Source organism: Danio rerio, chromosome 16, assembly GCF_049306965.1.
Source record: "Danio rerio strain Tuebingen ecotype United States chromosome 16, GRCz12tu, whole genome shotgun sequence".
Taxonomy (NCBI): Eukaryota; Metazoa; Chordata; class Actinopteri; order Cypriniformes; family Danionidae; genus Danio; species Danio rerio.
In genome coordinates, this window is record NC_133191.1 from 3,258,622 (window position 1) to 3,281,523 (window position 22,902).

Genomic DNA, 22,902 nt, shown 5'->3' on the forward strand with positions numbered 1-22,902 from the left:
CAATTATTGTAATAATATATGTTTTCTGCTAACTTGCTAAAGTGAATTAGCTAGCGCTAGCTACAATATGGTGCACCGAGTTGGATAATATGATAGGCTAATATTGCAGCATGCTAATAATTTTTTTCCCTTTGAGAATTCTCTTTGATAATGTGATGTCGCACTGACTGTGTGTGAATTAACTGAATAATAATACACTTTGACCTGACTCATAAATTGTGTTTCAGATTGCTTTAATGGATGTTGGGTTATTAACTCTGGTAGATTAACGTACATTAGGTCCATTACATTTCAAGCCTCTGCTCAGGTTAATAATAACAGACTAAAATGTGAGATGTCTTGTTAAATATCATTTTAACTGAAGTGGAGAAGAGCTTCATTACTGCTCTTTAGTAATGTGTTGAGAATAAAATATGGTCTAAATCATTGGTCACCAGCCTTTTGGAAACTGAGAGCTTCTTCTTGGGTACTGATTAGTGTAAAGGGCTACCAGTTATTAAATAACACATTTAATATACTTTTAATTATATGTTATTATTAATAATAATATTGATCTTTGTGAAGACATTGATCATGTTAATGATTTCTCACAGTAGTTGTCAACAATGATTTAACAAGTTAGATAAATAGCAATATGCAACACTTCATTTGTCTGAAATTGTTTTTAAAGTTTTTTTTTTACACAGTATATAACTTAAAGTAATTTTCTAATTTACACCAATGCAAGTGTGATTTAAAAAGAATACCTATACAAATGTGTTGAGAATAAAATATGGTCTAAATTATAATTATACCTTGCTTGAAAATGCTTGACTGAGCTTAACCCAATCAGTTGTTCTGTTTAGAGCCAAACACTTTTCACACAGGGCTGGTTTTGGGTTGTGTTTTCCTCAGTCTCTGCGTTCGCTTGACTTTTGTCCACTCTGGTGCCGTGAATAGTCAACTAAGTCTTGACTATTTTTTTTTTATTTGTGTGTGTGTTTAAAAAAAAAAAAAATTATTTAAACTTAAAATAACAAACAGATATTTTCAACTTCCATTGTTAAACATATATAACATTATATCCAAGCAGCATAAAATAAACAAAACAGTACAAACTAATAATAACATGAATAAACCTTAAATAATATAAAAGGAAATGCATTACCTTCAGCTGGGTCAGTCCATACAAGTTGACAAAAGCTTAGAGAGCTTTAAGGCACCTTTTGTTTTTACCTGTTTTATAGATTTATATAAAATATTGAAATCATTTTAAATGCTTTAAAACAAGGAGAAACTTTAACAAATGTACATTTGTGGATATAAAGTTTTGCTACAATCAACATATTATTACACAGAAATTCAATTTCCTTGTTTTTCATAAAAATGCCAAATTTCACAATGTGATAGTCAAACGCAGGTATTACATTTTTTGTTATCGATCACTCATACAATCTGTCTCAAAAGGATTTGACAATGGAACAACTATAAAAAAAAGATGTTCCTGGGATTCAATATCTTTCAAGCAGAAAATACAAGCATTACTGTCTAAATTAAATCTTATTCTAAAAATTCGTTACATGGATAGATGTCATTAATTGTTTTGAAATGGACAGTTAAAGTCAGAATTATTCGCCCCCTTCGAATTTTTTTTCTTTTTTAAATATTTCCCAATTTACGTTTAACTGAGCAATGAAATTTTCAAAGTATTTCTGATAATATATTTTCTTCTGCAGAAAGTCTGTTTTGTTTTATTTTGACAAGAAAAAAGCAGTTTTTAATTTTTTTAACACCATTTTAGGGACAAAATTATTAGCCCCTTTAAGCTATTTTTTTCTCAAAAGTCTACAGAACAAACCATCGTTATACAATAACTTGCCTAATTACCCTAACCTGCCTAGTTAACCTAATTAACCTAATTAACTTAGTTTAGCCTTTAAATGCCACTTTAAGCTGTATAGACGTGTCTTGAAAAATATCTAGTCTAATATTATTTACTGTCTTCATGGCAAACATAAAATAAATCAGTGATTAGAGATGAGGTTATAAAACTATTATGTTTAGAAATGTGTTGAAAAAAGCTCCTCACCATCAAACATAAATTGGGGAAAAATGATCAAGTGGTGTAATAATTCAGGCAGGCTAATAATTCTGACTTCAACTGTACTTCTTTCATTTTAGGTAATTAGGGAAATGACAGGTATCTTTTTCTAATTTCAATTGTGTCCGCTTAAGAAAATCTCTCAGATAAACTTTTCTTTTAACAGGAAGAGGAAAATATTCTTTTGTCAGTAGTGATCTCAAGACCTTGTTGTTACATTTAATATCCAAAAATGAATAATTATTTATTACCAAATCAACTAGTGTAGGTATTACAGAAGAGCATTGCACTATACCTTGAACTAAATACCTCAAAGCTACAGGAATAGCTTTGACAACCAAAGAGAATTCTCTATATGCACAATTAAAATTGAATTTTAACTTAAAATGATCATAACTCAACATATTACCGTCATCATCCATTAAATGAATTACATTCCACACTCATTTGTCAAATCAGTCTTTAAAAAATGATTTCCTCTAATGTAAAATACATCTGTTATTCCAAATGATAAAATTATGTGGAGTAAAATTGTGCTTGTACAACATTTTCCAATACACTTTAAATGGCAATTTAGTAAGTCAAAATAGAAAAAAAGAAATTCCTCCCATTCTTTAAACAATATGAAAAGGGATGCTAAACCATAAAGACGGTTCATCTTTAACAAAGCTTTGTCTAAGTCTTGACTACTTCGGTTGATTAACATGGGAGCACTGTACAAATATGGCGGTGCTATTGACGCATGTTCAGCATCCGTATGCGATTTCTAGTGTATTTATATCTATTGCGTTTATCAAAAAGTGCTGGGCCTTTTATTTTGAAGGCTCGTTGAACTTCTTAAGTATAATCTCAACTAGCCTAGTTCATATTATCGAGAATAAATGGAAAATCAATTTTAACTGCACTTGCTTTCAGAATACAACAACACATTGCATTAGTTTGATCTGATTGTGGATTGAGGGACATATTTTACTCTGGAATGGTAGAAGAAGATAGTGTGGATTTGGAGGAAATAATAGATCTGAAAACAGAAGAAAAGTTTAGAAATCTAATTAACTTATTAAAATGAGTTAAAGTAACGTAAAAACATATCACACTTTAAAGTGAATTTTATATAACATCATGGTGTACACGACAGTCTCTGGACTTGCTTGCAGAACAATAATCACTTTCTGGCTATCGGATAGGCATGATTATATATATATATATATATTGCGATCATGATTTTCGAAAGTATTACATCGCTTGTAAACGTTTATTATTACCATTTGATGAGTCTCCCCATACAGTTTGATCTAGCACTTGGACCTGAAAGCCAAGAAATGTCTGAGGAATATTTCCAGTACCTTGTTGAATCTATGGCATGAAGGATTAAGGCAGTTCTGAAGGCAAAAGGGGGTCCAACCCGGTACCAGTAAATTGTACCTAATAAAGTGGCCGGTGTGTAATAACATATTTGAAATTTCTAGATATTAATATTCACTTTTAAAGACTCAATATGGACTTTGGAAAGGATACCGCATCAATGACATCTTATGTGTCAAACAGTGTTACAGGAGAGACTGACCTGAGTAACCTAATATAGTCTAAATCAGAAGTGTCCAAACTCGGTCCTGGAGAGTTTAGCTCCAAGTTACCCTAATCAAACACACCTGGAGCAGCTAATCAAGCTCTCACTACATATAATAGAAACTTCCAGGCAGGTGTGTCGAAGCAAATTGTAACTAAACTATGCAGGATAGTGGCCCACCAGGACCGAGTTTGGACACCCCTGGTCTAAATGACTTCAGAAGCTCACTGTAGTTATTTAGTACTTGACAAAACTACTGTTCGGAGGATTTCTGTACTCATGATACACACGCTCATTACAAATATGTTGTTCATTTTCATTTCAGAATAGTTTTAACAGATAATATTGATTAAATTAACCCAGAATGTTCTTTTAAATTCAGAACCAGACCCAAAGTGAGATAATGTTGTTTTATTGCCTCATTACAAGACTGAGAGTTTAAACTAACTCATTTAAACGCAATGAGACCTGTATATAAATGCTGAGTAAGCTATTTTACTCATGAGTAAGTATACTCTATATTTGTAATTATGCAGTAATTAAGTCTCCATAATCTTCTGGTTGAACTTTGTCAGCTGAATAACTGGTCAGAAACACAATTGAAGCAAATCTTTCTTTATTTTTCTCACAATGCACATGAACAGAAGACAAACAGACATGTCAACACCATATTTACATATTTACATACTGCATGTTACGTTAGATTAAGTCGTAAGATAGCTTCGTAGCAGGCTGTGCAGCAGGGTCTACACTCGTTCAATTTGCGAAGCTTTGTGAGGTCCAGATTCAACATCACCAGCTGGTTCAAGTAGTCCCTGCTTATCCACATGCGTCTCCTCTCCAACAAAAACTCGAATGCTTCTTCCAGCTTCATGCGCTGGTGGATCATCAGATATGCCATAAAAAGCACGACGGACTGGTTTAAGCCCTCGCTGCAGTACAGCAACACCTTATCTGAGGAAATGCAGAAAAAAAGACGGTCAAAACAAGCTCATTCAACTAACAACACAGCTGAAGATACAATTATTCAGTTATTAGAACTATTATGTTGGGAAATGTGCTGAAAAAATCTGCTTTCTGTTAACAGGAATATACAGGAATATACAGGGGGGCTAATAACTCAGGGGGGCTAATAATTCTGCTTCAACTGCAGATGAATATTGCATGTGTGTGTGTGTGTCAACTCTTACTCTTTGTGTCACTCAGGGCCTTGTGTAGGAATTCTGCTGCTGGTGAAAAGAACTGTGCCATGTTTGGCCAGCCCTGGACTCCGAGTCCTGAACGCACATTGTAGTAAGTGATGTTCTTCTTCTGGTAGTAGTCCTTCCATTCCTCTTCCTCTAAGGACAACGGCACAGCGTTCACAATGTGCGTGATGTTCATCTTTTTCAGTTTGGCTTTGTTCCTCGCTGTTTTCCTGCACAAGAACACAACAACATCATCAATTTCCCTTCACTTTCACTGACTGAAAAGCTGAATTTACGATGAAGAACACACAGCGCTCACTCTGGAGTTCTGTAAATCTACAAATGCTGAATTTAACAAAGTTTACAGGAGCTTGTTATTGTTTTAATAACGCAGATTTTTCTTGCAGATTTTGGCCATGTTGTAAAACAAATCCACAAACTGACAGTTTTCAGCATTTTGTGCTTTTTTTTACTCCATCTGTCCTCAAATCTGTAGTCAAATAGTTTGAAGTAGTGTGGTCACGATACTGGGATTTCAGACTTTGATACGATACCTTGACAAGCATCGATACCCTACTATATGATTTTCGATACTACAAGTTAAAAATATTGATATTTGATACAAGTTTCGATACCAAGGAACGAGGAAGTAGTATGTCCCAAAGCTTGCATACTTTTAGGGTGTAGTATAAGTATACGAATTAGGACGCAACAACTGACTGAGCACTGAGCGAACAAAAAGCAGCCTCAGACAGTATTTTACCAGCCTGAATTTGAGGACTGAATTTGATTGCTGATTGACAAGCGGAATAAAATGGCAGGAAGAAATACCCTAACCACAACAACATGATAAAACATGACTTAAAAACATTTACCCTGACTTTTAATGTCTGCAATAGATCTTTTAAAAACTCCATGACTGTGGGAATTAAGCCCGGGTGAAACCCTGCATCATTATTTGACTGAATGCTTTGCTGTTATATGTGTGTGTTGTAGACTTACTCGTCAGCTATGAAGACATTGGGCCAGACTTCACTGACAGGAGTCCAGTACTGGGAGGGTTTGACGGTACGAAGGTACATTTGGGAAATGATCTGAGGGTGGTTTATGTCGATAGATGAAAACTCCGGCATCAAACCCGGCTGTTGCTGCTGATTGTGGTGACAAGCGAAGACGACTAGCTGCGTCAGGAGGTCCCTGCTCATTCTGATGTGTTTACGGTTTATCATATGGTCAATGGCCTTCGTCAATGTTTTTCCGTGGTATATCATCAGATATGGCACCACGAAAAAGCAGGCGTGCCTCGAACCCTGTTGATCTTGCACCAGCAGCTGATCTGAGAAAAGAAAGACACAAAACAATTGAACACACTAGAACATGATATTAATACACTGTGTGTGTGTGTGTGTGTGTGTGTGTGTGTGTGTGTTCTTACTCTCTGGGTTGCTCAGAATCTTGTGCATGAGTTCTGCCACTCGGTAGATATGGCAGCTAAAGTCAAACGGGTCATCGTCTCTTGAAAACACGTTGTGGTAGGAGATGTTCATTGTTTCGTACAGCTTGGCCTGTTTCCTCCTCAATGCATCTTGATTTGCCAAAATGGGTAAAGTGTTCAGGACGTGTGTAATTCCTCTCCTCTTCAGTGCAACTATATCCATTGCCCTTTTCCTGCACAAGATCACAAACAACTTTCATCAGCTTTCTAAAAGGACGTACAATGCAGAAACATATACAGACTCAAGGGAAACCTCTTAAGTATCTTCAGTAACCTCTTACAATATATTCAGCTGAATTAACTCATTCATTTGTCACTAATCCAGCTCCACAATATATTTTATTTCCGGCAACAAAGGCTGGAATGTCAAATAGACAATGTGGAACAGGGAGAGCTTCTGAAGTAATCACTCTCTTGAAGTAACCTACCCAACACTGTCTCCATTACCCTATTAAAGCATCACATGGCTTTGTACTATACATCATGAATGTGTTGCAGACTTACCAGCTTCCAACGTAGAGGTTGTCGAAGACTTTACAGATGGAGACCCATTTCTTCCTGCTCTCCAATTGTTGCTTGTCCAGGTTGGAAATATTTTGGGTGAAATGCAAATGCAAGAGTGAAATCTTCTCTTCCATTTGAGGTTGTGGTTGAGGACCACTCAAGTCAGAGACACACAGCTCCCCTGAATCACCGGCCTTAGGTTCGGGTATATAACCGCTCGGACCTGGGACCGGTTCTAGATTGGGCTTTAAAGCACACTTATCCAGTTTGGAGCAGGCTTCAGGGTCGTGTATGTGTGAAATCTCCGTGACTGGTTCAAGACCGTACGGCTCACAAACATACATTTCCTCTGAATCAACTGCCTTAGGTTCGGGTCTATAACCGCTCGGACCTGGGACCGGTTCTGGATTGGGCTTTAAAGCACACTTATCCAGTTTGAAGTAGACTTCAGGGTCGTGTATGTGTGAAATCATCGTGACTGGTTCAAGACCGTACGGCTCACAAACATACATTTCCTCTGAATCAACTGCCTTAGGTTCGGGTATATAACCGCTCGGACCAGGGACCGCTTCTGGATCTGGCTTTAAAGCACACTCGTCTAGTTTGGAGCAGGCTTCAGGGTCGTGTATGTGTGAAATCTTCGTGACTGGTTTAAGACCGTACGGCTCACAAACATACATTTCCTCTGAATCAACTGCCTTAGGTTCGGGTCTATAACCGCTCGGACCTGGAACCGGTTCTGGATCGGGCTTTAAAGCACACTTATCCAGTTTGAAGTAGACTTCAGGGTCGTGTATGTGTGAAATCTTCGTGACTGGTTCAAGACCGTACGGCTCACAAACATACATTTCCTCTGAATCAACGGCCTTAGGTTCGGGTCTATAACCGCTCGGACCTGGGACCGGTTCTGGATCAGGCTTTAAAGCACACTTGTCTAGTTTGGAGCAGGCTTCAGGGTTGTGTATGTGTGAAATCTTCGTGACTGGTTCAAGACCGTACGGCTCACAAACATACATTTCCTCTGAATCAACTGACTCCACTTCAGGGTCTGGTTTATCGGCAGCAGAGTTGCTTCTGTTCTTCGCTGCGTCACTTTCAATTAAGTGTCGCTGCTCAGCGAGGATTGTTAATTTCCTCAAGAAGTCTCTGCTTGGCCTGATAAATCTCTTGTGTGTCACCAGATCAATGGAGTCCTCTGGTGTTTTGTTGTGGTGTATCATCAAATATGCCAGGAAAAGTGTGGCGGAGCGGCTGACGCCCTGCAGGCAGCACACCAACACCTTATCTGCAGGAACAAAGAGAGAAAGATCAACACAAACGTATCGCTAGCACATTTAGCACTGTAGGACAGATGGAGAGATGGATAGATAAATACTGTCCCCACAAAGATAGTAAACCCAGACATTTCTGACGAGGGAAGAATATTAATAATAAAAATGACTCTAAATGATTGAACTGGAGCTGTAAAAATGCAGAAATGTTTGGGTAAGTGCACTTTCTATAAAACACACTGAAATACTCATCTGGAGTGTGTGTGTGTGTGTGTGTGTGTGTGTGTGTAACAGCAGTTTCAGCTATTATTTTATATTACTGTAGTACCACAGAATCGCCACAACAGATTAATTCTGTGAAGAACTTTACAATAGTTAGAGTTTAAAAACAGCACAGTATTTACTGCTATACACTATAGTACTCCTGAATTACTGTAGTATTTGTTTCATGCGCAGTATAAAAACCTTTACACCTATGAAATGTCCTCACAATTCCCAAAAGACAAACCAGCATTCGCTGAAAACAAACTCAACAATTTGGCAGTGTACAACACAATGTTGGTTCAGTTTGTGTGTGGAAGTGAACTCTTACTCTGTGGTTTGCTCAGGGCTGTATGAATGAAGTCTGCCGCTGGGGAAAAGTGTCTGGTGACATCAAACCATCCATCATCGTCTGCAGACAGTCTGAGGGAAGTGATGTTCATGTCTTTGTAAACCTTTTCCCATTCATTTTTGGATGTTTCATTGTCCAGCTCTGGTGCAGCGTTCAGGAGGTGTGTGATGTTCATCTCCTCCAGTCTGGCTGGGTCTCTGGCCGTATTCCTGCAAAAGAACACAACAGCCTTGATTAGTCTTCATTAAAACACTCTTACTCTACAATTGTCCAGGGGTGCGTTTCCGAAAACCATCATTAGCCAACTAAGGTCGCAAGTGTTGTGTTATTACAAACATCATTTGTTGATTTGACGTTTCCCAAATCTGTCATTCCAACAAACATTCGCAAACTGAGTCGCAAACTTGTGCACTTGCAACTACATCTCTGGAGCTGTAGCTAGAAACCGTTCCTGGCTGTGTTCTATTTTCAGTTATCCCCCCTATGCCCTATTCATTTAGAACATTCTAACATGTAAACTTGGAATTATTAAAAAAAGCATTAAGGTCATCTCTCTTAGCTGTAATTTGCTTTCAAAGTATTTTTACAGTTTAGTTTTAGCGATCTTCATGTTTACAATTGCTCCCTTCACAGTGCACTTTGAAAACATTGATGTCATTTTGAACACAACCAAAGCTAGTATATTTTTACTGTTATTGCTCCAAAGCTAGTGAACACAAAAAAACATAGCATACGTTAATGCTTTTAATTTAGAGTAGGTTATTTGTTAAGTATCTTTACTGTATTTGACATGGGCCTGATGGTTAGAACATTTCTGCAGTGTTTTACAAGTGTCAAAATCTAAAAGTAGACTTTAAAATAATAAAATAAAAATATTCTTATTTTTATTATTAATAATAATGAAGTAGAACGTTTTTTTCCTGATACATACAAATATTAAATTTCATTTCTTAATAAATCACCTCATTATTTATTTATTTATATGATTTATATATGAGATTAGAAGAGGTCTTCGCTTTTGTAAGTGATTTTATGTTTGAGAGTAGATAATGTAATGTTGTCTATAATATTTGTAATGGAAACACAGGCCCTATATGTGCCATTTGCATATATTTTCAATTAATATGAATAAGCAGTGCATGTTTTTATCAAAATTAATATTGCATTTGTTTCTAAAATGTGTGTGTGTGCAAAACAATATAATTTGCACAAAGAAATAATGGGGTTCATCTCTAAAGAAGTAGCTCAGATTGCCCAATACAGTCTACAACTGCGCTGTGTTTGATTTGTCTTCATAAGGCTGCAGTATGTTTTACTATTAATTACTGTTCAATTGGTATTAAAGTCACCATGACATTTAAATTTGCTCTTATTTTTTAAACCATTACCATTATTTATTAAATCATGCACCGCACAACATTTGTTACTCATTTCAGGACTGCTTTAGATGTGATGTGTGTTGCAGACTTACACATTTCCTATGAAGACGTTGGGCCAGACCTCAGTGACCGGTGTCCACTTCAGAGCGCATTTTTCCAGGCGGTCCTGCAGGCGGGTAATGCGTTCAGGATCTCTGGGATTAGGGACATCAAGTAATTCTGGATTCGGCTGTGATGAGTCCCTGGTTTCTCTGTTTCTCCGAAACTTTGCCTTCACAGCCTTCCATGCCCTTCTGAAGAAAGACAACACACGGTTGCTCTTCTTCACTTTGGTCTTTCCTACTAACAGACAAAAACAAAGAAACAAGTTATTAAGACATGTCTGAAATGAGTATATGTACATAATAATAAGCACCTGTTAATAACAGTGTTTCACCAAAAAAGCCTCAAAAGTGACTGAATGTAGTTTGATAAAAACAATATCTGCAGTTTTGTTTGTTTGAATGTTTATATTGAAACTGTCTGTGATTTTGAAGGATGGGTACAGTGTTAGTTTGGACCTAGCATGTTTAAACCTAACAAGGGCAAGACCATTACAGACATACTTATAAACACTACACTTAATACTATACTTAATATACTTAATACTATACTTAATATACTTAATACTATACTTTAAAATAAAACTAGTACTATCACTGTGCCTCTTTTGGGCCTTCATTCATATTCCTATACAAACATCAACATTTCTATAACAAGTTCAAGTTTGGGTTTCACAGATATAAAAATACACATGATTAATTAAAGATATTTATAAAAATATAGTGAATAATTGATGTTTACATGTATTTTATCATCCATTAAGACGACCTACAGTCTATATATGTGTTCAAATGTGTTAACTAAACATATAAGACGCCCTATAGTGAAGTTTATACAGCTCAGAGAGTCTGTGTTTGTATTTATGTGTGGCAGTAATGTGTTTAAGATGCTCTTTTCGACATTTACCGTTAGGGCTGATGCTCCGGGCGGCAGCAGGAGAGGGGCCGAAGCCGCCCTCAGCCTGAGCCTGCCCGGCTACGCCATCTGCTGGATCTTGTAGATGTTCGACGTCCAGCGAGGCCGGCATCACGGCGTTTCTTCTAATTAGGTTAGTCATGATATTTGTTTTCTTACACACTGTGTTAAAAACGCGTCGACAAACTGTATGGATTTCTTTACTACGGTGAAACTCTGCGTCCATTTAGTCTACACGACAATTTTCACACTAATGGCGTTTTTCGCTCGGTTACAGTCAGTAGAACTCAAATTCCGAACGCGCTCCATGGTTGCCACAGCAACGGAGTTACGTCATGGCGGAGACCCGCATTTTAAAAAATGCATCCATTCACTGATCGATCTGTCATCAAAATACATCATTACAGACGATTAATTTAGCGAGTTTTACATCACACTATAATACGAGATACTCTTTAATGTTAAAGTCACCAAAGCAGCCGTTCTTAGTCCCAATTATTGTGATAATATATGTTTTCTGGTAACTTGTTAAAGCGCTAGCTACAATATGGTGCACCGAGTTGGATAATATGATAGGCTAATATTGCAGCATGCTAATAATATTTTTCCCTCTGAGAATTCTCATTGATAATGTGATGTCGCACTGACTGTGTGTGAACTGACTGAATAATAATACACTTTGACCTGACTCATAAATTGTGTTTCAGATTGCTTTAATTGATGTTGGGTTATTAACCCTGGTAGATTAACGTACATTAGGTCCATAACATTTCAAGCCTCTGCTCAGGTTAATAATAACAGACTAAAATGTGAGATGTCTTGTTAAATATCATTTTAACTGAAGTGGAGAAGAGCTTCATTACTGCTCTTTAGTAATGTGTTGAGAATAAAATATGGTCTAAATCATTGGTCACCAGCCTTTTGGAAACTGAGAGCTTCTTCTTGGGTACTGATTAGTGTAAAGGGCTACCAGTTATTAAATAACACATTTTAATATACTTTTAATTATATGTTATTATTAATAATAATAATATTGATCTTTGTGAAGACATTGATCATGTTAATGATTTCTCACAGTAGTTGTCAATATTGATTTAACAAGTTAGATAAATATTAATATGCAACACTTCATTTGTCTGAAATTGTTTTTAAAGTTTTTTTTTTACACAGTATATAACTTAAAGTAATTTTCAAATTTACACCAATGCAAGTGTGATTTAAAAAGAATACCTATACAAATGTGTTGAGAATTAAATATGGTCTAAATTATAATTATACCCTGCTTGAAAATGCTTGACTGAGCTTATCCCAACCAGTTGTTCTGTTTAGAGCCAAACACTTTTCACACAGGGCTGGTTTTGGGTTGTGTTTTCCTCAGTCTCTGCGTTCACTTGACTTTTGTCCACTCTGGTGCCTTGACTAGTCAACTAAGTCTTGACTATTTTTTTTGTGTTTTTTATTATAATTATTTTTATTTAAACTTAAAATAACAAACAGATATTTTCAACTTCCATTGTTAAACATATATAACATTATATCCAAGCAGCATAAAATAAACAAAACAGTACAAACTATTAATAACATGCATAAACCTTAAATAATATAAAAGGAAATGCATTACCTTCAGCTGGGTCAGTCCATACAAGTTGACAAAAGCTTAGAGAGCTTTAAGGCACCTTTTGTTTTTACCTGTTTTATAGATTAATATAAAATATTGAAATCATTTTAAATGCTTTGAAACAAGGAGAAACTTTAACAAATCTACATTTGTGGATATAACATTTTGCTACAATCAACATATTATTACACAGAAATTCAATTTCCTTGTTTTTCATAAAAATGCCAAATTTCACAATGTGATAGTCAAACGCAGGTATTACATTTTTTGTCATCAACCACTCAAACAATCTGTCCCAAAAGGATTTGACAATAGAACAACTATAAAAAAAAAAGATGTTCCTGGGATTCAATATCTTTCAAGCAGAAAATACAAGCATTACTGTCTATATTAAATCTTATTCTAAGAAATTAGTTACATGGATAGATGTCATTAATTGTTTTGAAATGTACAGTTAAAGTCAGAATTATTCGCCCCCTTCAAATTTTTTTTTCTTTTTTAAATATTTCCCAATTTATGTTTAACAGAGCAATGAAATTTTCACAGTAGGTCTGATAATATATTTGCTTCTGGAGAAAGTCTGTTTTGTTTTATTTTGGCAAGAAAAAAAGCAGTTTTTAATTTTTTTAACACCATTTTAGGGACAAAATTATTAGCCCCTTTAAGCTATTTTTTTTTCTCGAAAGTCTACAAAACAAACCATCGTTATACAATAACTTGCCTAATTACCCTAACCTGCCTAGTTAACCTAATTAACCTAGTTTAGCCTTTAAATGTCACTTTAAGCTGTATAGACGTGTCTTGAAAAATATCTAGTCTAATATTATTTACTGTCATCTTGGCAAAGATAAAATAAATCAGTGATTGGAGATGATTTATTAAAACTAATATGTTTAGAAATGTGTTGAAAAAAGCTCCTCACCATCAAACAGAAATTGGGGAAAAATGATCAAGTGGTGTAATAATTCAGGGAGGCTAATAATTCTGACTTCAACTGTACTTCTTTCATTTTAGGTAATTAGGGAAATGACAGGTATCTTTTTCTAATTTCAACTGTGTCCGCTTTAGAAAATCTCTCAGATAAACTTTTCTTTTAACAGGAAGAGGAAAATATTCTTTTGTCAGTAGTGATCTCAAGACCTTGTTGTTACATTTAATATCCAAAAATGAATAATTATTTATAACCAAATCAACTAGTGTAGGTATTACAGAAGAGCATTGCACTATACCTTTAACTAAATACCTCAAAGCTACAGGAATAGCTTTGACAACCAAAGAGAATTCTCTATATGCACAATTAAAATTGAATTTTAACTTAAAATGATCATAACTCAACATATTACCGTCATCATCCATTAAATGAATTACATTCCACACTCATTTGTCAAATCAGTCTTTAAAAAATGATTTCCTCTTATGTAAAATACACCTGTTATTCCAAATGATAACATTATGTGGAGTAAAATTGTGCTTGTACAACATTTTCCAATATAGTAACACTTTAAATGGCAATTAGGTAAGTCAAAATAGAAGAAAAGAAATTCCTCCCATTCTTTAAACAATATGAAAAGGGATGCTAAACCATAAAGACGGTTCATCTTTAACAAAGCTTTGTCTAAGTCTTGACTACTTCGGTTGATTAACATGGGAGCACTGTACAAATATGGTGGCGCTATTGACGCATGTTCAGCATCCGTATGCGATTTCTAGTGTATTTATATCTATTGCGTTTATCATCAAGGGCTGGGCCTTTTATTTTGAAGGCTTGTTGAACTTCTTAAGTATAATCTCAACTAGCCTAGTTCATATTATCGAGAATAAATGGAAAATCAATTTTAACTGCACTTGCTTTCAGAATACAACAACACATTGCATTAGTATGATCTGATTGTGGATTGAGGGACATATTTTACTCTGGAATGGTAGAAGAAGATAGTGTGGATTTGGAGGAAATAATAGATCTGAAAACAGAAGGAAAGTTTAGAAATCTAATTAACTTATTAAAATTAGTTAAATTAATGTAAAAACATCTGTTGAAACCTGATTTACTTATTAAAATGAGTTAATGTAACATAACACGTGTTGAAATCTATTTAACCTATTAAAATGAGTTAAAGTAACGTAAAAACATATCACACTTTAAAGTGAATTTTATATAACATCATGGTGTACACGACAGTCTCTGGACTTGCTTGCAAAACAATAATCACTTTCTGGCTATCGGATAGGCATGGTTATATATATATATATTGCGATCATGATTTTCGAAAGTGTTACATCGCTTGTAAACGTTTATTATTACCATTTGATGAGTCTCCCCATACAGTTTGATCTAGCACTTGGACCTGAAAGCCAAGAAATGTCTGAGGAATATTTCCAGTACCTTGTTGAATCCATGGCACCAAGGATTAAGGCAGTTCTGAAGGCAAAAGGGGGTCCAACCCGGTACTAGTAAATTGTACCTAATAAAGTGGCCGGTGTGTAATAACATATTTGAAATTTCTAGATATTAATATTCACTTTTAAAGACTCAATATGGACTTTGGAAAGGATACCGCATCATTGACATCTTATGTATCAAACAGTGTTACAGGAGAGACTGACCTGAGTAACCTAATATAGTCTAAATCAGAAGTGTCCAAACTCGGTCCTGGAGAGTTTAGCTTATTAGTTACCCTAATCAAACACACCTGGAGCAGCTAATCAAGCTCTCACTACATATAATAGAAACGTCCAGGCAGGTGTGTCGAAGCAAATTGTAACTGAACTATGCAGGATAGTGGCCCTCCAGGACCGAGTTTGGACACCCCTGGACTAAATGACTTCAGAAGCTCACTGTAGTTATTTAGTACTTGACAAAACTACTGTTCGGAGGATTTCTGTACTCATGATACACACGCTCATTACAAATATGTTGTTCATTTTCATTTCAGAATAGTTTTAACAGATGATATTGATTAAATTAACCCAGAATGCTCTTTTAAATTCAGAACCAGACCCAAAGTGAGATAATGTTGTTTTATTGCCTCATTACAAGACTGAGAGCACTCATTTAAACGCAATGAGACCTGTATATAAATGCTGAGTAAGCTATTTTACTCATGAGTAAGTATACTCTATATTTGTAATTATGCAGTAATTAAGTCTCCATAATCTTCTCGTTGAACTTTGTCAGCTGAAAACTGGTCAGAAACACAATTGAAGCAAATATTTCTTTATTTTTCTCACAATGCACATGAACAGAAGACAAACAGACATGTCAACACCATATTTACATATTTACATACTGCATGTTACGTTAGATTAAGTCGCAAGATAGCTTCGTAGCAGGCTGTGCAGCAGGGTCTACACTTGTTCAATTTGCGAAGCTTTGCGAGGTCCAGATTCAACATCACCAGCTGGTTCAAGTAGTCCCTGCTTATCCACATGCATCTTCTCTCCAACACAAACTCGAATGCTTCTTCCAGCTTCATGCGCTGGTGGATCATCAGATATGCCATAAAAAGCACGATGGACTGGTCTGAGCCCTCGCTGCAGTACAGCAACACCTTATCTGAGGAAATGCAGAAAAAAAGACGGTCAAAACAAACTCATTCAACTAACAACACAGCTGAAGTCACAATTATTCAGTTATTAGAACTATTATGTTGAGAAATGTGCTGAAAAAATCTGCTTTCTGTTAACAGAAATAACAGGAATATACAGGGGGGCTAATAACTCAGGGGGGCTAATAATTCTGCTTCAACTGCAGATGAATATTGCATGTGTGTGTGTGTGTGTCAACTCTTACTCTTTGTGTCACTCAGGGCCTTGTGTAGGAATTCTGCTGCTGGTGAAAAGAACTGTGCCATGTTTTTCCAGCCCTGGACTCCGAATCCTGAACGCACATTGTAGTAAGTGATGTTCTTCTTCTGGTAGTAGTCCTTCCATTTCTCTTCCTCTAAGGACAACGGCACAGCGTTCACAATGTGCGTGATGTTCATCTTTTTCAGTTTGGCTTTGTTCCTCGCTGTTTTCCTGCACAAGAACACAACAACATCATCAATTTCCCTTCACTTTCACTGACTGAAAAGCTGAATTCACGATGAAGAACACACAGCGCTCACTCTGGAGTTCTGTAAATCTACAAATGCTGAATTTAACAAAGTTTACAGGAGCTTGTTATTGTTTAAATAACGCAGATTTTTCTTGCAGATTTTGGCCACATTGTAAAACAAATCCACAAACTAACAGTTTTCAGCATTTTGTGCTTTTTTTTACTCCATCTGTCCTCAAATCTGTAGTCAAATAGTTTGAAGTAGTGTGGTCACGATACTGGGATTTCAGACTTTAATACGATACCTTGAAAAACATCAATACCCTACTATATGATTTTCGATACTACAAGTTAAAAATATCGATATTTGGTACAAGTTTCGATACCAAGGAACGAGGAAGTAGTATGTCCCAAAGCTTGCATACTTTTAGGGTGTAGTATAAGTATGCGAATTGGGACGCAACAACTGACTGAGCACTGAGCGAACAAAAACCAGCCTCAGACAGTATTTTACCAGTCTGAATTTGAGGACTGAATTTGATTGCTGGTTCACAAGCGGAATAAAATGGCAGGGAGAAATACCCAAACCACAACAACATGATAAAACATGACTTAAAAACATTTACCCTGACTTTTAATGTCTGCAATAGATCTTTTAAAAACTCCATGGCTGTGGGAATTAAGCCCGGGTGAAACCCTGCATCATTATTTGACTGTATGCTTTGCTGTTATATGTGTGTTGTAGACTTACTCGTCAGCTATGAAGACATTGGGCCAGACTTCACTGACAGGAGTCCAGTACTGGAAGGGTTTGACGATACGAAGGTACATTTGGGAAATGATCTGAGGGTGGTTTATGTCGACAGATGAAAACTCCGGCATCAAACCCGGCTGTTGCGGCTGATTGTGGTGACAAGCGAAGACGACTAGCTGCGTCAGGAGGTCCCTGCTCATTCTGATGTGTTTACGGTTTATCATATGGTCAATGGCCTTCGTCAATGTTTTTCCGTGGTATATCATCAGATATGGCACCACAAAAAAGCAGGCGTGCCTCGAACCCTGTTGATCCTGCACCAGCAGCTGATCTGAGAAAAGAAAGACACAAAACAATTGAACACACTAGAACATGATATTAATACACTGTGTGTGTGTGTGTGTGTGTGTGTGTGTGTGTGTGTGTGTGTGTATGTGTGTGTGTGTGTGTGTGTGTGTGTGTGTGTGTGTGTGTGTGTGTGTGTGTGTTTGTGTGTTCTTACTCTCTGGGTTGCTCAGAATCTTGTGCATGAGTTCTGCCACTCGGTAGATATGGCAGCTAAAGTTAAACGGGTCATCGTCTCTTGAAAACACGTTGTGGTAGGAGATGTTCATTGTTTCGTACAGCTTGGCCTGTTTCCTCCTCAATGCATCTTGATTTGCCAAAATGGGTAAAGTGTTCAGGACGTGTGTAATTCCTCTCCTCTTCAGTGAATCTTTATCCATTGCCCTCATCCTGCACAAGATCACAAACAACTTTAATCAGCTTTCTAAAAGGGCGTACAATGCAGAAACATATAGAGAGTCAAAGGAAACCTCTTAAGTATCTTAAGTAACCTCTTACAATATATTCAGCTGAATTAACTCATTCATTTGTCACTAATCCAGCTCCACAATATATTTTATTTCCGGGAACAAAGGCTGGAATGTCAAATAGACAATGTGGAACAGGGAGAGCTTCTGAAGTAATCACTCTCTTGAAGTAACCTACCCAACACTGTCTCCATTACCCTATTAAAGCATCACATGGCTTCGTACTATACATCATGAATGTGTTGCAGACTTACCAGTTTCCAACGTAGAGGTTGTCGAAGACTTTACAGATGGAGACCCATTTCTTACTGCTCTCCATTTGTTGCTTGTCCAGGTTGGAAATATTTTTGGTGAAATGCAAATGCAAGAGTGAAATCTTCTCTTCCATTTGAGGTTGTGGTTGAGGACCACTCAAGTCAGAGACACACAGCTCCCCTGAATCAACGGACTTAGGTTCGGGTCTATAACCGCTCGGACCTGGAACCGGTTCTGGATCGGGCTTTAAAGCACACTTATCCAGTTTGGAGCAGGCTTCAGTTTTGTGTATGTGTGAAATCTTCGTGACTGGTTTAAGACCGTACGGCTCACAAACATACATTTCCTTTGAATCAACTGCCTTAGGTTCGGGTCTATAACCGCTCGGACCTGTAACCGGTTCTGGATTGGGCTTTAAAGCACACTTGTCCAGTTTGGAGCAGGCTTCAGTTTTGTGTATGTGTGAAATCTTCGTGACTGGTTCAAGACCGTACGGCTCACAAACATACATTTCCTCTGAATCAACTGCCTTAGGTTCGGGTCTATAACCACTCGGACCTGGAACCGGTTCTGGATCGGGCTTTAAAGCACACTTATCCAGTTTGGAGTAGACTTCAGGGTCGTGTATGTGTGAAATCTTCGTGACTGGTTTAAGACCGTACGGCTCACAAACATACATTTCCTCTGAATCAACTGCCTTAGGTTCGGGTCTATAACCGCTCGGACCTGGGACCGGTTCTGGATCAGGCTTTAAAGCACACTTGTCTAGTTTGGAGCAGGCTTCAGGGTTGTGTATGTGTGAAATCTTCATGACTGGTTTAAGACCGTACGGCTCACAAACATACATTTCCTCTGAATCAACTGACTCCACTTCAGGGTCTGGTTTATCGGCAGCAGAGTTGCTTCTGTTCTTCGCTGCGTCACTTTCAATTAAGTGTCGCTGCTCAGCGAGGATTGTTAATTTCCTCAAGAAGTCTCTGCTTGGCCTGATAAATCTCTTGTGTGTCACCAGATCAATGGAGTCCTCTGGTGTTTTGTTGTGGTGTATCATCAAATATGCCAGGAAAAGTGTGGCGGAGCGGCTGACGCCCTGCAGGCAGCACACCAACACCTTATCTGCAGGAACAAAGAGAGAAAGATCAACACAAACGTATCGCTAGCACATTTAGCACTGTAGGACAGATGGAGAGATGGATAAATACTGTCCCCACAAGGATAGTAAACCCAAACATTTCTGACGAGGGAAGAATATTAATAATAAAAATGACTCTAAATGATTGAACTGGAGCTGTAAAAATGCAGAAATGTTTGGGTAAGTGCACTTTCTATAAAACATACTGAAATGCTCATCTGGAGTGTGTGTTTGTGTGTGTGTGTGTGTGTGTGTGAGTGTGTGTGTGTGTGTGTGTGTGTGTAACAGCAGTTTCGACTATTATTTTATATTACTCTAGTACCACAGAATCACCACAACAGATTAATTCTGTGAAGAACTTTACAATAGTTAGAGTTTAAAAACAGCACAGTATTTACTGCTATACACTATAGTACTCCTGAATTACTGTAGTATTTGTTTCATGCGCAGTATAAAAACCTTTACACCTATGAAATGTCCTCACAATTCCCAAAAAACAAAGCAGCATTCGCTGAAAACAAACTCAACAATTTGGCAGTGTACAACACAATGTTGGTTCAGTTTGTGTGTGGAAGTGAACTCTTACTCTGTGGTTTGCTCAGGGCTGTATGAATGAAGTCTGCCGCTGGGAAAAAGTGTTTGGTGACATCAAACCATCCATCATCGTCTGCAGACAGTCTGAGGGAAGTGATGTTCATGTCTTTGTAAACCTTTTCCCATTCATTTTTGGATGTTTCATTGTCCAGCTCTGGTGCAGCGTTCAGGAGGTGTGTGATGTTCATCTCCTCCAGTCTGGCTGGGTCTCTGGCCGTCTTCCTGCAAAAGAACACAACAGCCTTGATTAGTCTTCATTAAAACACTCTTACTGTACAATTGTCCAGGGGTGCGTTTCCGAAAACCATCGTTAGCCAACTAAGGTCGCAAGTGTTGTGTCATTACAAACATCATTTGTTGATTTGACGTTTCCCAAATCTGTCATTCCAACAAACATTCTCAAACTGAGTCGCAAACTTGTGCACTTGCAACTACATCTCTGGAGCTGTAGCTAGAAACCGTTCCTGGCTGTGTTCTATTTTCAGTTATCCCCCCTATGCCCTATTCATTTAGAACATTCTAACATTTAAACTTGGAATTATTAAAAAAAGCATTAAGGTCATCTCTCTTAGCTGTAATTTGCTTTCAAAGTATTTTTACAGTTCAGTTTTAGCGATCTTCATGTTTACAATTGCTCCCTTCACAGTGCACTTTGAAAACATTGATGTCATTTTGAACACAACCAAAGCTAGTTTTGATTAAAATTAATATTGCATTTTTTTCTGAAATGTGTGTGTGAGAGAAATAATGGGGTTCATCTCTAAAGAAGTAGCTCAGATTGCCCAATACAGTCTACAACTGAGCTGTGTTTGATTTGTCTTCATAAGGCTGCAGTATGTTTTACTATTAATTACTGTTTAATTGGTATTAAAGTCACCATGACATTTAAATTTGCTCTTATTTTTTAAACTATTACCAGTATTTATTAAATCATGCACCGCACAACATTTGTTACTCATTTCAGGACCGCTTCAGATGTGATGTGTGTTGCAGACTTACACATTTCCTATGAAGACGTTGGGCCAGACCTCAGTGACCGGTGTCCACTTCAGAGCGCATTTTTCCAGGTGGTCCTGCAGGCGGGTAATGCGTTCAGGATCTCTGGGATTAGGGACATCAAGTAATTCTGGATTCGGCTGTGATGAGTCCCTGGTTTCTCTGTTTCTCCGAAACTTTGCCTTCACAGCCTTCCATGCCCTTCTGAAGAAAGACAACACACGGTTGCTCTTCTTCACTTTGGTCTTTCCTACTAACAGACAAAAACAAAGAAACAAGTTATTAAGACATGTCTGAAATGAGTATATGTACATAATAATAAGCACCTGTTAATAACAGTGTTTCACCAAAAAAGCCTCAAAAGTGACTGAATGTAGTTTGATAAAAACAATATCTGCAGTTTTGTTTGTTTGAATGTTGATATTGAAACTGTCTGTGATTTTGAAGGATGGGTACAGTGTTAGTTTGGACCTAGCATGATTAAACCTAACAAGGGCAAGACCATTACAGACATACTTATAAACACTATACTTAATACTATACTTAATATACTTAATACTATACTTAATATACTTTAAAATAAAACTAGTACTATCACTGTGCCTCTTTTGGGCCTTCATTCATATCCCTAAACAAACATCAAAATTTGCTATAACAAGTTCAAGTTTGGGTTTCACAGATATAAAAATACACATGATTAATTAAAGATATTTCACAATATAGTGAATAATTGACGTTTACATGTATTTTATCATCCATTAAGACGACCTACAGTCTATATATGTGTTCAAATATGTTAACTAAACATATAAGACGCCCTGTAGTGAAGTTTATACAGCTCATAGAGCCTGTGTTTGTATTTATGTGTGACAGTAATGTGTTTAAGATGCTCTTTTCGACATTTACCGTTAGGGCTGATGCTCCGGGCGGCAGCAGGAGAGGGGCCGAAGCCGCCCTCAGCCTGAGCCTGCCCGGCTACGCCATCTGCTGGGTCTTGTAGATGTTCGACGTCCAGCGAGGCCGGCATCACGGCGTTTCTTCTATTTAGGTTAGTCATGATATTTGTTTTCTTACACACTGTGTTAAAAACGCGTCGAAAAACTGTATGGATTTCTTCACTACGGTGAAACTCTGCGTCCATTTAGTCTATACACAATTTTCACACTAATGGCGTTTTTCGCTCGGTTACAGTCAGTAGAACTCAAATTCCGAACGCGCTCCATGGTTGCCACAGCAACGGAGTTACGTCATGGCGGAGACCCGCATTTTAAAAAATGCATCCATTCACTGATCGATCAGTCATCAAAATACATCATTACAGACGATTAATTTAGCGAGTTTTACATCACACTATAATACGAGATACTCTTTAAGGTAAATGTCACCAAAGCAGCCGTTCTTAGTCCCGATTATTGTAATAATATGTTTTCTGCTAACTTGCTAAAGCGCTAGCTACAATATGGTGCACCGAGTTGGATAATATGATAGGCTAATATTGCAGCATGCTAATAATATTTTTCCCTCTAAGAATTCTCTTTGATAATGTGATGTCGCACTGACTGTGTGTGAATTGAGTGAATAATAATACA

General features: G+C 37.1%; 3 protein-coding genes and 1 long non-coding RNA gene across 10 annotated transcripts in view; 2 read left to right on the plus strand and 2 right to left on the minus strand.

The window, feature by feature from the left end:
- Positions 1–4,249: 4,249 nt before the first annotated feature.
- Positions 4,250–11,473, minus strand: LOC141378135 (uncharacterized). 2 transcript variants are annotated; one of them, XM_073925697.1, is made up of 8 exons: positions 11,108–11,473; positions 10,192–10,438; positions 8,700–8,929; positions 6,837–8,121; positions 6,273–6,505; positions 5,840–6,173; positions 4,841–5,067; positions 4,250–4,604 (listed from the first exon to the last, which is right to left on the minus strand). In XM_073925697.1, exons 1-8 carry the CDS (start codon positions 11,340–11,342, stop codon positions 4,345–4,347), a joined length of 3,051 nt encoding a protein of 1,016 aa, XP_073781798.1. In that variant the 5' UTR covers positions 11,343–11,473; the 3' UTR covers positions 4,250–4,344. The 2 variants fall into 2 exon arrangements, with proteins under 2 accessions (XP_073781798.1, XP_073781797.1); XM_073925696.1 differs by having other exon boundaries at positions 10,192–10,441.
- Positions 10,157–17,599, plus strand: LOC141378136 (uncharacterized). Of its 2 annotated transcripts, XR_012391899.1 has the most exons (4): positions 10,157–10,275; positions 11,114–11,249; positions 16,541–16,627; positions 16,727–17,390. It is a non-coding gene; the product is annotated as an uncharacterized lncRNA (long non-coding RNA). The 2 variants fall into 2 exon arrangements; XR_012391900.1 differs by lacking the exons at positions 10,157–10,275; positions 16,727–17,390 and adding an exon at positions 17,516–17,599 and having other exon boundaries at positions 11,198–11,249.
- LOC137487866 (uncharacterized) lies at positions 15,933–22,779 on the minus strand. Of its 2 annotated transcripts, none has more exons than XM_073925698.1 (8): positions 22,220–22,779; positions 21,317–21,563; positions 20,310–20,539; positions 18,591–19,707; positions 18,027–18,259; positions 17,522–17,855; positions 16,525–16,751; positions 15,933–16,287 (listed from the first exon to the last, which is right to left on the minus strand). In XM_073925698.1, the coding sequence occupies exons 1-8, from the start codon at positions 22,452–22,454 to the stop codon at positions 16,028–16,030; spliced, it is 2,883 nt and encodes a 960-aa protein (XP_073781799.1). In that variant the 5' UTR covers positions 22,455–22,779; the 3' UTR covers positions 15,933–16,027. The 2 variants fall into 2 exon arrangements, with proteins under 2 accessions (XP_073781799.1, XP_068070163.2); XM_068214062.2 differs by having other exon boundaries at positions 21,317–21,566; positions 22,220–22,714.
- The window catches only part of cyb5r4 (cytochrome b5 reductase 4), a 32,315-nt gene continuing 31,715 nt past the window's right edge, over positions 22,303–22,902 (plus strand). For all 4 annotated transcript variants that reach the window (XM_073924992.1, XM_073924993.1, XM_073924997.1 and 1 more), the window contains exon 1: positions 22,303–22,361. The gene's annotated coding sequence lies outside the window, so the exon portion shown is untranslated. The remainder of the gene's footprint in view (positions 22,362–22,902) is intronic.

Coding starts and splice junctions, on each gene's coding strand:
- LOC141378135 (XM_073925696.1), bottom strand. CDS start 11,342: ATGGACGCAGAGTTTCACCGTAGTAAAGAAATCCATACAGTTTGTCGA. Junction 6,506..6,836: donor AACCTCTACGTTGGAAGCTG/GTAAGTCTGCAA, acceptor GATCTTGTGCAG/GAAAAGGGCAATGGATATAG. Junction 4,605..4,840: donor GGCCCTGAGTGACACAAAGA/GTAAGAGTTGAC, acceptor GCATTTCCTCAG/ATAAGGTGTTGCTGTACTGC.
- LOC137487866 (XM_068214062.2), bottom strand. CDS start 22,454: ATGGACGCAGAGTTTCACCGTAGTGAAGAAATCCATACAGTTTTTCGA. Junction 20,540..21,316: donor AACGTCTTCATAGGAAATGT/GTAAGTCTGCAA, acceptor GTTCTTTTGCAG/GAAGACGGCCAGAGACCCAG. Junction 17,856..18,026: donor GATTCTGAGCAACCCAGAGA/GTAAGAACACAC, acceptor TTCTTTTCTCAG/ATCAGCTGCTGGTGCAGGAT.